Here is a 15,174-nt window from a genome sequence, read left to right on the forward strand (position 1 = left end):
CCAGAGTACATATACCTGAGGACCATAATATATATACCTGAGGACCATAATATATATACCTGAGGACCAGAGTACATATACCTGAGGACCATAATACATATACCTGAGGACCAGAGTACATATACCTGAGGACCATAATATATATACCTGAGGACCATAATATATATACCTGAGGACCAGAGTACATATACCTGAGGACCATAATACATATACCTGAGGACCAGAGTACATATACCTGAGGACCAGAGTACATATACCTGAGGACCATAATACATATACCTGAGGACCAGAGTACATATACCTGAGGACCAGAGTACATATACCTGAGGACCAGAGTACATATACCTGAGGACCATAATACATATACCTGAGGACCAGAGTACATATACCTGAGGACCAGAGTACATATACCTGAGGACCATAATACATATACCTGAGGACCAGAGTACATATACCTGAGGACCATAATATATATACCTGAGGACCATAATATATATACCTGAGGACCAGAGTACATATACCTGAGGACCATAATACATATACCTGAGGACCAGAGTACATATACCTGAGGACCAGAGTACATATACCTGAGGACCATAATACATATACCTGAGGACCAGAGTACATATACCTGAGGACCAGAGTACATATACCTGAGGACCATAATATATATACCTGAGGACCATAATATATATACCTGAGGACCAGAGTACATATACCTGAGGACCATAATACATATACCTGAGGACCAGAGTACATATACCTGAGGACCAGAGTACATATACCTGAGGACCATAATACATATACCTGAGGACCAGAGTACATATACCTGAGGACCAGAGTACATATACCTGAGGACCATAATATATATACCTGAGGACCATAATATATATACCTGAGGACCAGAGTACATATACCTGAGGACCATAATACATATACCTGAGGACCAGAGTACATATACCTGAGGACCATAATACATATACCTGAGGACCAGAGTACATATACCTGAGGACCAGAGTACATATACCTGAGGACCATAATACATATACCTGAGGACCAGAGTACATATACCGATGTACAACACAATTAGAAAGTAGAAATCGGCAAACAAACCAGAAAGGTTTTGTATTTATTTTACAAAAACAACCTAAACTAACCTAACCTAACCTTCCTAGGCCTACTTGCACACTATCCGAGGCCTAATATAGTTCATGTGTGTGCTATACTAGGCCTAGGAATATTTAAGTTTGTTTTTAGCTCCATTTTTTCCCCTCTATAAAGTGAATAGTACCAAATTCTACTATCTAATTGATTTAGTACATCAACGTTTGTACTATGGTACACATAGTTACAAAAACTACCATCTAAACAGGAGGATGGGTTGAATTTGAAGATATTCAAATTAAAATAACAAAAGCAAAACGTAACATGCCTGAGCAGCAATTTTGTCTTTGTCCTCCTCGCTCAAGTTTCTCATGGCGTCCCGCGCTGTAGTGATGCCGCTCACTCCAGGGTACTCGTCGATAGTCGTCTCCACTGTGTGAACGCTTGCTGTAATACACACCAAAAATATATTACAATAAATATAGGAAGTAAACAGAAGATTTTGCACATATTGACAAGGTCACATATGTGAATATAACAAAGCAGGTTTCACAACTGTTAGAACAATCAACAAAATCTCCAAGAGAGCAGCCAGAGATGGGTAATTGTAAAATACAACATCAGAGAAAGTATGTAAGGAACACTTTTGTTCAATACAGTATACATTTTTTCTATATAAAGAAAGTCACAAATACTTATGACTGGCCGACTCTTCTCTGCTAATGCAGTCAAGATGTCGTGAATGTATTAACTACTTTCAGAAACTTGTTTAACCATTTGTAAAACAGTAAATATATAAGTGGAAATACACACAGATATCAATCACAAGAAAGCATAGTTATATCAACTAGAAAATATAATGAGATATTTGTCAGAATATACAGCAACAGATATAAATCATTCAATCTGAAGTGAGTGCATGTCATAAGCAGAGCTACACAGTTCTGCATTGCACTCACAGAAATTACACTTACAAAACAATGAAAGCTTAAAAAGATATCACTCAAAAACAAAAAATTAACTTACATTTACTCTTAATTTCCACTGTATGATAATCATCCATGAGGACATCGTCAGGGTCGAGCTCGTCATCAGCCTTGTTCATGAGCACAGCCATGCGGATCTCTCTAACCCCATCGTACACCAGGTGTGAGGCATCAATGAACTCATTTTCATCCACCTCTTTGCCTGGAGTACTACTTAATGCTTCCACTGCCACATCCACACGCTGAGCAAAGTTGGGCAGCACTGGCAACAATATTAATTTTTCAGTTATAAACAAATAACATTTGAATTATAAATTATATGCTACTTACATCAACTTGAATTTTTACATGCAAGGTACTATTAAGGGGAGCCGGTCGGCCGAGCGGACAGCACGCTGGACTTGTGATCCTGTAGTCCCGGGTTCGATCCCGGGACTACAGGATCCAGCGAGAAACAATGCAGCAGAGTTTCTTTCACCCTATGCCCCTGTTACCTAGCAGTACAATAGGTACCTGGGTGTTAGTCAGCTGTCACGGGCTGTTTTCTGGGGGTGGAGGCCTGGTCGAGGACCGGGCCGCGGGGACACTAACGCCCCGAAATTATCTCAAGATAACCTCAAGATACTAACAATTAAGAAAAAATATACTATTAATAAAGTATTTTCCTTGTTAATTTCTTCAAATTCATTCCTCTTCATTTTCATATACTCTATCATTTTCTTTCACTAGTTCCTTGATTTATACCTCCTGTCTCTTTACTTTATGTCAACCTTATCCTGCTGTGTGTAATTACCCAAGTGTAATTGCAGGATGAGAGCTACGCTCGTGGTGTCCCTTCTTCCCTGCACTCTGTCATATGTAAAGTGCTTTTACACACACACACAAACAGGAATTGATATAATCGATAGGAAAGATTTCCTGAGACCTGGAACTTCAAGAACAAGAGGTCATAGATTTAAACTAGCTAAACAAAGATGTCAAAGAAATATAAGAAAATTCACTTTCGCAAACAGAGTGGTAGACGGTTGGAACAAGTTAGGTGAGGTGGTGGTGGAGGCCAAGACTGTCAGTAGTTTCAAAGCGTTGTATGACAAAGAGTGCTGGGAAGACGGGACACCACGAGCGTAGCTCTCATCCTGTAACTACATTTAGGTAATTACACACACAGAGGTGTGTGTGGTGTTTATAAAAGTACTTTAGACATTAAGAAACTGTAACCATCTTACCTTGGTCTCGCAGGACCTTGACAGCCTCCAGCACTCGATCAGTGTACATGCATGGCTCATAATTATCCATTTCTGAAGCCACCACATGACAAACACGAGTTGAGCGACCACGGATGGCACCAGCAATGCGGTCAAGGGTCTCGGGATCCCCCTCATTTATTGCTCTTACACAAGTTTTCACATCCTCCAAAATGTGACTCTCTGTCAAGAAGACAAATTAATTAGCCAAAATAATTTATACTTTAAAATGAAATAAACCATACACTATATTTAATGATTGAAAATCTTACATAAAATTATAAAGTGAGGATTATTGCTAAGAAATATTGCATATTTGTTAACATAATATAACATAATACTGTATAATTGTAATATAACTATATAATATAACAATGTAGTTAACATAATAATATAATAATTATATATTGCAAAGTGTAAGCACAAATTTGAACCAGTGCATACCTGAAACTGCTAAGAAATCATCAATGGTTGTAATGTCGTCAACAGATTCAGTCAAAATGCGTACTTGATTCTCCCAAGCATCCTTGAAGGCATCCATGTTCTCTTGTGTTACCTGAGAACATTGGTACACTGTTTAAATAACTTAGGGAGCATGATGACCAAACCACACATCACAAGATGGAGAAACAGTGACATTTTGGTCCGTCCTGGATCATTATCGAGTTGACTTGGGTAGCACGTAAAAGGAAATGATAGACTAAACATGTTTAAAAGCTTGAACACCATGTCTAAGCAAATCACAGAACCAACATGATTGTAAATTGATTTAAAAGTAGTGAATGCTGAAAATGTACAAAACTTGACACTGTCAGTGCAGAGATGCAGAACTACAAGGGCAATCTACTACATGACTTCTGCCCTAACCTGTTAAAGTCATATTTTTGGTCTACCTCTCCACACAAGAGAAGGATATCCAGGGTCAACCATTTCCTACAACTATGAGGTGCAACTATATACACCTCAACATATTCTTCCCATTTATCAATACCATTCATAGCATATTACAATTTAAATCATTTGCCCAAGTAAATACTCCATCAAACCTCAAAGAAGAAAGTCAATTGTATTATCATCAGCCCTATTCTTAAGAAAAACTAAATGTTGAATTTGATTTTTTGGGGGGCGAGAATAATGGGGGTCATTCAATAAATGTGTCATATGTAACTTACCTTGGACTTGGGTCTTGCTGAGAGGATGCTTGCAGCATTAATAACCTGTGGACACAACTGTTCAATCTGCGCCGCACCGTATCTAACCATCTTAACACCGTCTTCGTTGTTGGACATGGTGCATGCCAGGTTGGCCACTTCCACTAACTTATTTGCGTGCTCTGTAAACACCTGCAAAATACTTTGTCATTAGTTATGTGGATTGTTTACCTTTCATGAAAATTTTAACATCTCATACATTTTAGATTTAAAACAAAAATCATTTACTATTGATTTTAAAATATTTAGCTGAGAAGGTTAATTATCAGCTATTAAAGTTGACTCCAAATTACAACTTCTCACCATGACAGCCAGTGTGTGCGCGCCTTTCATACTCGCTCATGCTACACACAGCCGCTATTACTGTTTCAGTCTTGTGACAACACTGAACCACACCTATAAACTCTTCCCTCAAACAAGAGCCAAAAACACAGAAATGAAGAAGATAACTTTAATAAGCAAGTATAAGTAAGAAATTACTTGAAAAGGAATGCAAAATACAAAGTACTGTACGTACCTGTATAGGTAAAAAGTATTCATAATGGAAAGAATTATTAATGGAAGATGTGTAACTGGAAACAATTCAGCAAACTATATGTTGTGTGTATGTGTGTGTGTGCGCGCGCACAGACTAGGAGTTATTAATATAACAGATGTTCCTACTGTACCCCCATGGCACTACAGTACTCTCATGGGTGATAGATCCATTACTACACTACCTACTACTAGTTCCTTCAGGGACTGCCATCTGTGATAGTGGTAAAAACAGGAACAGTTTATTTGAACACATATTTAGTAATTTTATTCCCTTTATATCTACTAACATTCTGTTTCTAGCAAGTTGATTACATTTCCATCATTATAATACTTGTGTTTCACAAAGATAAATTCTCCAGACTGATCAATAATTAATCATCCCTCCAAGAGGTCTAATGCAATTAAAATATTTTCTAAACCACACCTTACAACCCAGCATTATAGACCCTTGCCATTCCCTGCAGGCATGCTGTCCCAGTGCAAAGTCCAAGAAAAGAAACTGGTAACAAGATGCGGTAACTGAAAAGACCAACAAAATGAAAAGGAGCCAGTACTCCATGATGCTGCACAAACCAGGCCAATGTAATCCCAAGTGTTGACCCAGTACCGGCAACATTAATTACAGGCAACTAGGGAGACACTCTAGTGGGTCCCAGCAACACAATAGTAAACAAAAATCAGAGGAAGAAACTTGGCCTCATAACCGGGTCGACAGTAACAGCTGGCAAGTTCATTTCTGAGTGGAGACCCAGTGCCAGCAACACTTCAAAGAGGTAACTAGGGAGAAAAACCTAGCCTATATAGACTAAAAACCTAAGACTGCATAGCACTCAGAAGGGATTGAACAAAAACTTATATTAAATCTTAAAAATTTGTTTAACATACCTGAGCATATTCTTCCACTTCCTTTTCATTACCATTTCGTGCTGCTTCCACTAAAACAAGAAGAGGAACATTCGTCTCGAGGAAGCTGAAAAGAATGAAAAGTACCATTTTAAAATGGAAGGCATCGGTGTATGAACCATCCGGTTGTCCCTAAGATAACATCTGCTTTGATCTCTGGAAAAATATCTTGACAGAATGCTAAGTGAACTTCTTTCTTGACATGAGCCCTACATAGAAGTTTTCAACAGATTCCAGAAAGGTCATGAAAGATGCATGTGGTCACTGAAGATAACTTCAATCCAGTCAGATTGATTGAAGATATATTTCAAGTAGATTCAAAGCTGAGTTAGAGTTCTCCTTGTGATCACAAACGACACCTCTAAATGGATTATCGCTGGATGAGGGTTCTGGGAGTTCTTCTACTCCTTAAGCCTGGACCAAGCTCAACTTGTGAGAGCTTGGTCTAACAGGCTAACTTCGAGTGGCCTGCAGGCCCACATATTCACTACAACCCAGTTGATCCGGCACTTCTAGCAGAAAAGTAGCCAGTTTTTTCTTGAAGACTTCCACTTTTGCAAAAGCTGACAGTGCCATGTTCCCAACATGGTTTCTGGCCACTCTAACCTCACATTCTTCCTGACTAACACAAGATGTATCTTTAAAAATAGTGAACTTGTTTGTGTGTGTTATTACCTAAGTGTACAGTAGTTAGAGGATGGGAGCTACGCTCATGGTGTCCCGTCTTCCTAGTACCCTTTGTCGTATAATGCTTTGAAACTACTGACGGTTTTGGCCTCTACCACCTTCTTTTTTAACTTGTTTCAACTGTCTACCACTCTTGTTTGCAAAAAAAACTTTCTATTACTTTTTCAGCACTTTTGTTTCCTTAGCTTGAAGAGTTAAAAGGAAGCCATTTTGTAGCATGCTTTTGCACCTTTTCCAGTTTATTTATGTGCTTCTTGGAGCACAAGAAGTCTAAGTTATCCAGTCTAAATTCAAGTTTTAAGCATACTGAGTTAGAACACCCTTCACATGGGTCCTTCTCTTAGAGCAAAAGGCATAATCTTTCTGTTCTAAATTCATGATGACCTCTGTTGTGAAGGTCATTATTCTCCACAAAAGTGAAGATCAGACTCCTGATCACTCAAGAACTTTTATTATGTGATGTTAGTGCAACTGGAATATAGTTTTTAGCTAATGCTTTGCTCCCTTCCTTGTGTAGGGGTGTTATATCTGCTGATTTAAGTGCTTCTGGTTCTCACCTGTATCCAAGCTTTTTTTTACACACTGCAATGAGTGCTCGGCCTACTGGCCTGTTACACTTCATAACAAATATAAAAATTCCACGAGTCTGGACCTGGGGCCGAGTGCATGGAGCAGCATGTCAATTTCTCTTCCAAAATCTGCAATGTCTGTGGTGATATCAGTTATATCATGAAGGGTTTAGGCATCATTCATAAAGAAGCTGTCTGGATCTTCCAATTTCATGTTGTTTATTGTGGTATAAACTGATGCTGATCTTTTAGTATTTCTCTAATTTTCTTCTTGTCCACTGTGTATGAACCTTCACTTGTAAGTATAGGTCCAATACTGGTGGAGGCTCTTGATTTTGATTTAGCATATGTGAAGAAATATTTAGCCTTTATTTTTATATCTTGTATGGCTTTCCAATCCAACTTCATTTCTTCAGTCTGATATGACTGGTTCAGCTTCTTTAGTCTCTGTTTAAATAAAAAAAAATTCTTTATTGGGATAGTTGTGTCTGCTTAAGTATTTCTGTTATTTTTCCCTTCTGTAGTGTTGCCTGTACTCTCTAACCTGTCCTCTTTCTGACCTTCCACAAAGGGATATGTTTCAAGCAGACTTTGTACACTTCAGCCATCATTTGTTATACTCTTTGCAAATGAGTTTTGTTACTTAAGATGGTTTCCCATTGAATATTTGCAAGATCTAAGTTGATTTTTTCCCAATCAATCCTCGTATTATTAAAATTTAATTACAATAATTGAATAACCCCTCTCGCTTGAACATTTTTTGTTTGGCATATTATGAGTAGTGATATTAGTTTGCACTTCAATGAGCTTGTGATCTTAATACATAGTATCTAAGATTATAATGTCCCTGAATATTTCTTTATTGTTTGTGAAGCTCAGATTTAGTGCATTTTCATTCCTAGCTGGCTGTTATCTGATGGTTAAGCAAAAAAATTGTCACAATTTAATAGTTTTCTGATCTGCAGCTAGTTATTTCCTGGATGATTTCCTGGTAAGTCAAGGATGATAATATCCAGTATTGGGTTTGGCAAATTATCTAGGCTATTCTCCTTTATGCTTATCTGGTCTGTGAATTCTTCAAGCTAAGCTTTGGAAAGTTCCAAATGGGTAGATCTAGAAGCAAGTGAGGAGGCAATCCTACACATACACAGATTCATTTGAACACACACACACAAGAAGTGTAATATTATAATAGCTTAGGGCACTTACACACAAGAACCAAAGGTTAAATGTTGAACATGCCACACTTAATTTTGGCATCCGTGTGTCCACCTATCCATGCAAATACTGTAGTCTGGAAGACTGTAAAATTTGAGGGTTCCAAACAACTGTGTCGTGTACATGCTGCTGCTGCCTTCTGCTTACGGTTAGGCAATGGGCAGTTATGCAGACGCGTCATTTGATTACAAGACAAACTTTTTTAACTGCTTTGAGTTTACAAGCACCTTCTGTTAATTATAGGAGGCTCAAGTGAACTATTTCTAGTAATCCCATAGTATCTTTTATGACCTTGCAAGAACCACTTCAGAAGTTCCTGGTGGTGTTCATGCCAAGACTATCACCTACTAGAGGTGTCACCTATCCAGAGGGTTGGCACATTTTACTTTAAAAGTTAAATGAATTAAAGTAACTAAGAATAATCATTATTTTAATAATGTAAAATAGAGGTAGAGAACAAATATGCGACTTAGAGCTGGATTTTGTATAGTAACTATTTGAAGAGATTTATGGTACCAAAAAATAACAAGAAAAGATAAAAGCAATCAAGGCAGTTTTGCTACTACAGTAACAGTAACAATTACACAATAGTTTTATAAATAAAACAATTTAATCCAGCAGCAGAAATCTCAATAAAAATGGTCTAAAAAAAACTTTTTCTTTACAAAAATATTAATAAGCAATATGTAAAGACTCAGACCAGAATATTTAAACAAATGTTCAGCACAGCAATTGTGAGATTTTGCAAATATAATAATGCAGCTATTTAAAACTGACCTGTCTGATACATGATCAACTACAGCTTTGCGCAGCTGACGACGCAAATCCTTGGTCTTGCGATACATGTGATCAATGGCTTTATCCAGGTTCTCTGATGGCTGCTTGCGTCCCATCTAAAACAGCGAGCATGCGTGCATTAAACACCTACGTACTAGAACATCACCTAATAAATAATGGTACTGTACCTGCATTGCCTGAAACTCCTTTATATACAAACAACAGATCTAGCAAGCTTTACTTCATTCACAAAGATTAATGTTAGAGGTTTCTCACAATATGATCTTAGAAGATTGACCAAAGAATGCAGTTGTGAGATTTCATAATATGGAAATTCTTAAATGATTATAACAACAACCAGATATCTTATGATAGATGAATTTTATAAACATTAGACAGATGTAATTATAATGGGATAGAGAAAATCAGAAGAAACCATCAGGAGGATTCGAACCCGCTAACTTGGTTAGCGGGTTCGGCACAGAGAGGAGCTTATGCTACACTTACAAATTTAAGAACTGTTTTTAAATTCATGGATGAATAAATACTAACAATTTTTCATGACATTTATACTGTACCACGAACAGTTGAGGGCCAGTGCCCTTCACTGCCGACACACACTCCCACACAGATCAAATACTGCCACACAATAGACCATAATTGATAGCCTTATTCATCACACAAGCCATATTTAATTGCCACATTTGCCAACCCATACCCACACACAGACCAACCCCTACAGGTAAACCCACCCATACATGTTCACCCCATCCCCATGCACATACCTACATCACCCAACCCCACCCATACATGCTCACCCCGCTCCCATGCACAAACCTACATCACCCAACTCCACCCATACATGCTCACCCCACTCCCATGTATAAACCTTCACAACATATTATATTATATATATATATATATATATATATATATATATATATATATATATATATATATATATATATATATATATATGTCGTACCTAGTAGCCAGAACTCACTTTTTGGCCTACTATTCAAGGCCCGATTTGCCTAATAAGCCAAGTTTTCCTGAATAATATATTTTTTCTAATTTTTTTCTTACGAAATGATAAAGCTACCCATTTCATTATGCATGAGGTCAATTTTTTTTTATTGGAGTTAAAATTAACGTAGATATATGACCGAACCTAACCAACCCTACCTAACCTAACCTAACCTATCTTTATAGGTTAGGTTTGGTTAGATAGCCGAAAAAGTTAGGTTAGGTTAGGTTAGGTAGGTTAGGTAGTCGAAAAACAATTAATTCATGAAAACTTGGCTTATTAGGCAAATCGGGCATTGCATAGTAGGCTGAGAAGTGCGTTCTGGCTACTAGGTACGACATATATATATATATATATATATATATATATATATATATATTTATTTCAATACCTACACACCTCTTTTACTGTTGTTATAGGACTCCAGTGTTTGTAATATATATATATGTAATATACTGTACAACTAAACATAGGAATACATCCCTTATACTTGGATGGTATAATTGACCGTGAACTCAACTAGTGCGCAATATACTAGTCATGCATACAAGTACCTGTCCTACATAAGGGCTCACAGTAACCCACAACCAAACTGATCACAAATACATGCTTACCCCTAAACTCTTGAACTAGACTGACTCGCACCAGATTACAAGACACGAGCTACACTTTCCAAAGGTCACAGTGCCCTCTGCCCTTTGAAGCAATATTCTGGCCTGGGTTATGGCAGGCAGAGCAAATAGCACAGCACTGTAGCAAAGGTAGAAATGTGCTTTATTTATTCCTGTCATTACATAGTATGCAATTGGTTGAACATTATTTTGTGCCCTTCACTGCCAACACACACTCCCACACAGATCAAATACTGCCACACAATAGACAATAATTGATAGCCTTATTCATCACACAAGCTATTTTTAATTACCACATTTGCCAACCCATACCCACACACAGACCAACCCCTACAGGTAAACCCACCCATACATGTTCACCCCATCCCCATGCACAAACCTACATCACCCAACCCCACCCATACATGATCACCCCGCTCCCATGTATAAACCTTCACAATACAACCATGACATGCTCACCCTGCCCCCATGCACAAACCTACACCACACAGCCCCACCCATACATGCACAAACCTACACCACACAGCCCCACCCATACATGCACAAACCTACACTCAAAGAAAGAGATCTAAGAGATGTTCTGGATAGTGAGCTGTCACCAGAGGATCACATCAAAGGCACAGAGAGGAGCTCATGCTACACTTACAAATTTAAGAACTGTTTTTAAATTCATGGATGAATAAATACTAAATAAAATTCATGACATTTATACCAGGAACAGTTGAGGGCCACAGGACATGCAACACTTCAAACCAGACATGACAGGGCTTATCTTATTGAAACCTTTAAAATATTGAACAAATTTGGGGTTATTAATCGGGCCATTTTTATAAAGGTTAAATGCAATATATACAAAAGGCAATAGCTTCAAACTCAACAAGCCACAGTTTAGGACAGAAAACAGGAGATGCCTTTCCACCCATAGAATTATAAACCCATGTAACCACCTATCCAGTGAAGGCAAAAATACTAAGACATTACTTCAATTCAAAACCCAGTTAGAAAAAAATCCATGACAAGTGTGAAGTACAGTCAGTGATGGTCATTTGTAGTGAAAATTTATATAGTAATGATAATTGTGTAGTAAAGATCGTTAGTGTAATGACGCAAGTGAATAGTGAAGCTATGGTGATGCAGACAATGACTGAATTCAGTATTACATTTTCTGAGACAGATAGATACAGAAGAGAGTCGGGGCAGGGATGAATAGAGGGGGAGAAGATGGGGATGTTGGAGAAGAGGGAAGGACAGATAAAGTGAGGGGAGAGAGATTCGGGCACAGCTGGATACCTCTCTATTATACGAATAGAAATGAGTCAGTCTGTCTGAGGTTGGAGGCAGCTTCATCCAGTAATTTCCTAGTAATTGCTGTTGGGTACGTGCCTAACATGGGCAGGTCAGGATTAGTATCAAAGAAAACAGTGCCATACATAATGCCAGAGTGATTCAGTGTCAGTTTTTTTTAAGCCAAACAGTCATGCATGGCCAATGCTTCACTTAGTTTAAAATTCCCTCACAAAAGTATGGTGAAGAGGCCTTCATTGGTTTTATTTTATTTTTTGTTATGTTCTTACATCTTGTACAACATTTCAACTTGTGTGTTAAACCTTTATTTTAATAAGCTATTAACCATATATGTTTTATAGACATCTTTAGAAAACTTACATTGTCCATATATTCAGTTAGAAGATCTTGCAGAGCTTGTCTTACTGCATTACATTCTTCCACAATCTTGAGACGACGGTCATCACGCGTACAGAAGGAGTCGGCCATCAGTGCTGCACCACTGATGATCGACTCTAAACGTTCTTCCAAAGACGGACGGGTGCGCACCTCATTATAAGTTAGTGGGTCCATATTTATGCGTTCCTGAATGCACAAATTTAATTTGTTTAATTGAAGCGGTTGAAATAATCATATATGTGAGCAGTGTTGATACATAATGAATAACAAAAATTATGTAAGCCATTACCTAAGCATGTAGCATCTCATTCCCTTCAGAAACTCCCCTAGAACGACAATCTGTTTTTGACCAAACATCTACCATGCTGTTCTTCTCATTTCCAAAGTACATTTTGATATGACTTATGCACTAGTACAAATAATGCACTTATTTGCAATAAATACATATTTACTATAATTACATTCAAATAAATAACTAGGAATACTCAAAGGGTGAAAAAAATTGAAGTTGCAATTGCAACTATTGGTCACAAGTGGTTACCTAAAACTGCTGCCTAGTGACCCATTAACATTATAAGCTGACTAGTGACCCATTAACATTACAAGCTGACTAGTGACCCATTAACATTACAAGCTGACTAGTGACCCATTAACATTACAAGCTGCCTAGTGACCCATTAACATTACAAGCTGACTAGTGACCCATTAACATTACAAGCTGACTAGTGACCCATTAACATTATAAGCTGACTAGTGACCCATTAACATTACAAGCTGACTAGTGACCCATTAACATTACAAGCTGCCTAGTGACCCATTAACATTACAAGCTGACTAGTGACCCATTAACATTACAAGCTGACTAGTGACCCATTAACATTACAAGCTGACTAGTGACCCATTAACATTACAAGCTGACTAGTGACCCATTAACATTACAAGCTGACTAGTGACCCATTAACATTACAAGCTGACTAGTGACCCATTAACATTACAAGCTGACTAGTGACCCATTAACATTACAAGCTGACTAGTAACCCATTAACATTACAAGCTGACTAGTGACCCATTAACATTACAAGCTGACTAGTGACCCATTAACATTACAAGCTGACTAGTGACCCATTAACATTACAAGCTGACTAGTGACCCATTAACATTACAAGCTGACTAGTGACCCATTAACATTACAAGCTGCTACTTTATCAAATAATACAATCAGGATTACCCTTGAGGAAAGATAAATTAAATCCGTGACAAAATCATATACAACAACCACCATTACAACCCATATCATATTATTCGTCTATGATCTGGCGATCTATTACTAAACTAGAATACAGTATATTTACATGCTGGTTACCCCCCAGTGAATTACATAGAGGATTATCTCTGTATTGTAGCATAACCCTTTAGTCACGCACAACATTATAAGATTTTCCACCTATGGTGTGCATACCATACTATAATATTTAAGGTACTTTGCAAAATTTCAAACTTTCACCGGTACTCAGTAAAAGTATCGGTATTTTGTGTGCGTGTGCGTGTATCTCAATTGGTATCTTGATCAGTGCCAATTTATTGGATATTTTTTAATGCTCAGGGCATGATTTTTAACACTATAGGAAGACAAAAACTTGTTTTGAATTGGCTTTTTTTGTGCTGATACAAGTAATGTCTGATGCAATTCTTGCACATTCCAAGAATTAATATTTGAAAATAGCTACTGAATAAATGTTAACTCTTATATTTCACATTTTGCAGTATAACCAAAATTCTTTCAAGACAAAACATTTTAGGTTAACTTGACAAGGATAATAAAGAGTACTCACATCAAAGTCATCAAGAGCTGAAGCCAGTTCTCCAGGACCCTCGTAGGGCATCTGACCCGCCCCAGTAGCCTTACCCTGAGCTACGTCACTAATGGTGTTGACAGCTTCGCACACTTGTTTGAACACAAAGTCTCGGTTGGCCTTTGCTGCTGCCAGCTCGGGGTGTCGGACATATGCCTGCCAGATTAATTGGATGCACAAAGTTTATCAATAGGATGGCAGCTTTCATAGAGTACGTTATTCCATTTATGGATTTTCGTACAAGCATGCAGTGACCGGCACTACTGAAATTGGTGCAAGGGCCTAAACAGTTAGTAAAGTTATATAAAACAGCAGCAGGAAGATATAATGCATACAGAATACAAAATCACTTGGGCTTATACAATCATTCATCATAACCAATCATAAGCAAACAAGAAAGTAAAAATAAATAAAGCACAAGTTTTGTGATTAACTTCATAAGACTCATTTGTATATTGGAATATAATTGGATTTATTTAAGTTAAATACTGAACGTATAATACATTTATATTATTTTGTGCGTGTATCATCTCTTCGTTATGTTTAGCACACTTCACACCTGACATATTAACAGGAAAAGAAGAAGTCTGATTGCCAGTAGTAATAAGGCACATTTTTATTTGAAATTTATACTAATTCATATACAGTATAATAATTCCAAATTTGAGATAATTTATACAAAAGCATGATTGTTTATTTAAACTACAGCAATAAATGGCAATAATAATCTTGTAATTCAGTAA

At 37.4% G+C, this 15,174-nt stretch overlaps 1 protein-coding gene across 3 annotated transcripts in view; it reads right to left on the bottom strand.

Moving 5' to 3' along the window:
* alpha-Cat (catenin alpha) overlaps positions 1–15,174 on the bottom strand; it is a 130,086-nt gene that overhangs the window by 24,698 nt on the left and 90,214 nt on the right. For all 3 annotated transcript variants that reach the window (XM_069335549.1, XM_069335548.1, XM_069335547.1), the window contains exons 7-15: positions 14,411–14,587; positions 12,561–12,764; positions 9,237–9,352; positions 5,968–6,052; positions 4,507–4,677; positions 3,779–3,890; positions 3,317–3,517; positions 2,131–2,352; positions 1,433–1,551 (exon numbers count right to left, since the gene is read on the bottom strand). In XM_069335549.1, the coding sequence (XP_069191650.1) occupies positions 1,433–1,551; positions 2,131–2,352; positions 3,317–3,517; positions 3,779–3,890; positions 4,507–4,677; positions 5,968–6,052; positions 9,237–9,352; positions 12,561–12,764; positions 14,411–14,587 (1,407 nt within the window). The remainder of the gene's footprint in view (positions 1–1,432; positions 1,552–2,130; positions 2,353–3,316; positions 3,518–3,778; positions 3,891–4,506; positions 4,678–5,967; positions 6,053–9,236; positions 9,353–12,560; positions 12,765–14,410; positions 14,588–15,174) is intronic.

Source organism: Procambarus clarkii, chromosome 33, assembly GCF_040958095.1.
Source record: "Procambarus clarkii isolate CNS0578487 chromosome 33, FALCON_Pclarkii_2.0, whole genome shotgun sequence".
In the NCBI taxonomy this organism is placed as follows: Eukaryota; Metazoa; Arthropoda; class Malacostraca; order Decapoda; family Cambaridae; genus Procambarus; species Procambarus clarkii.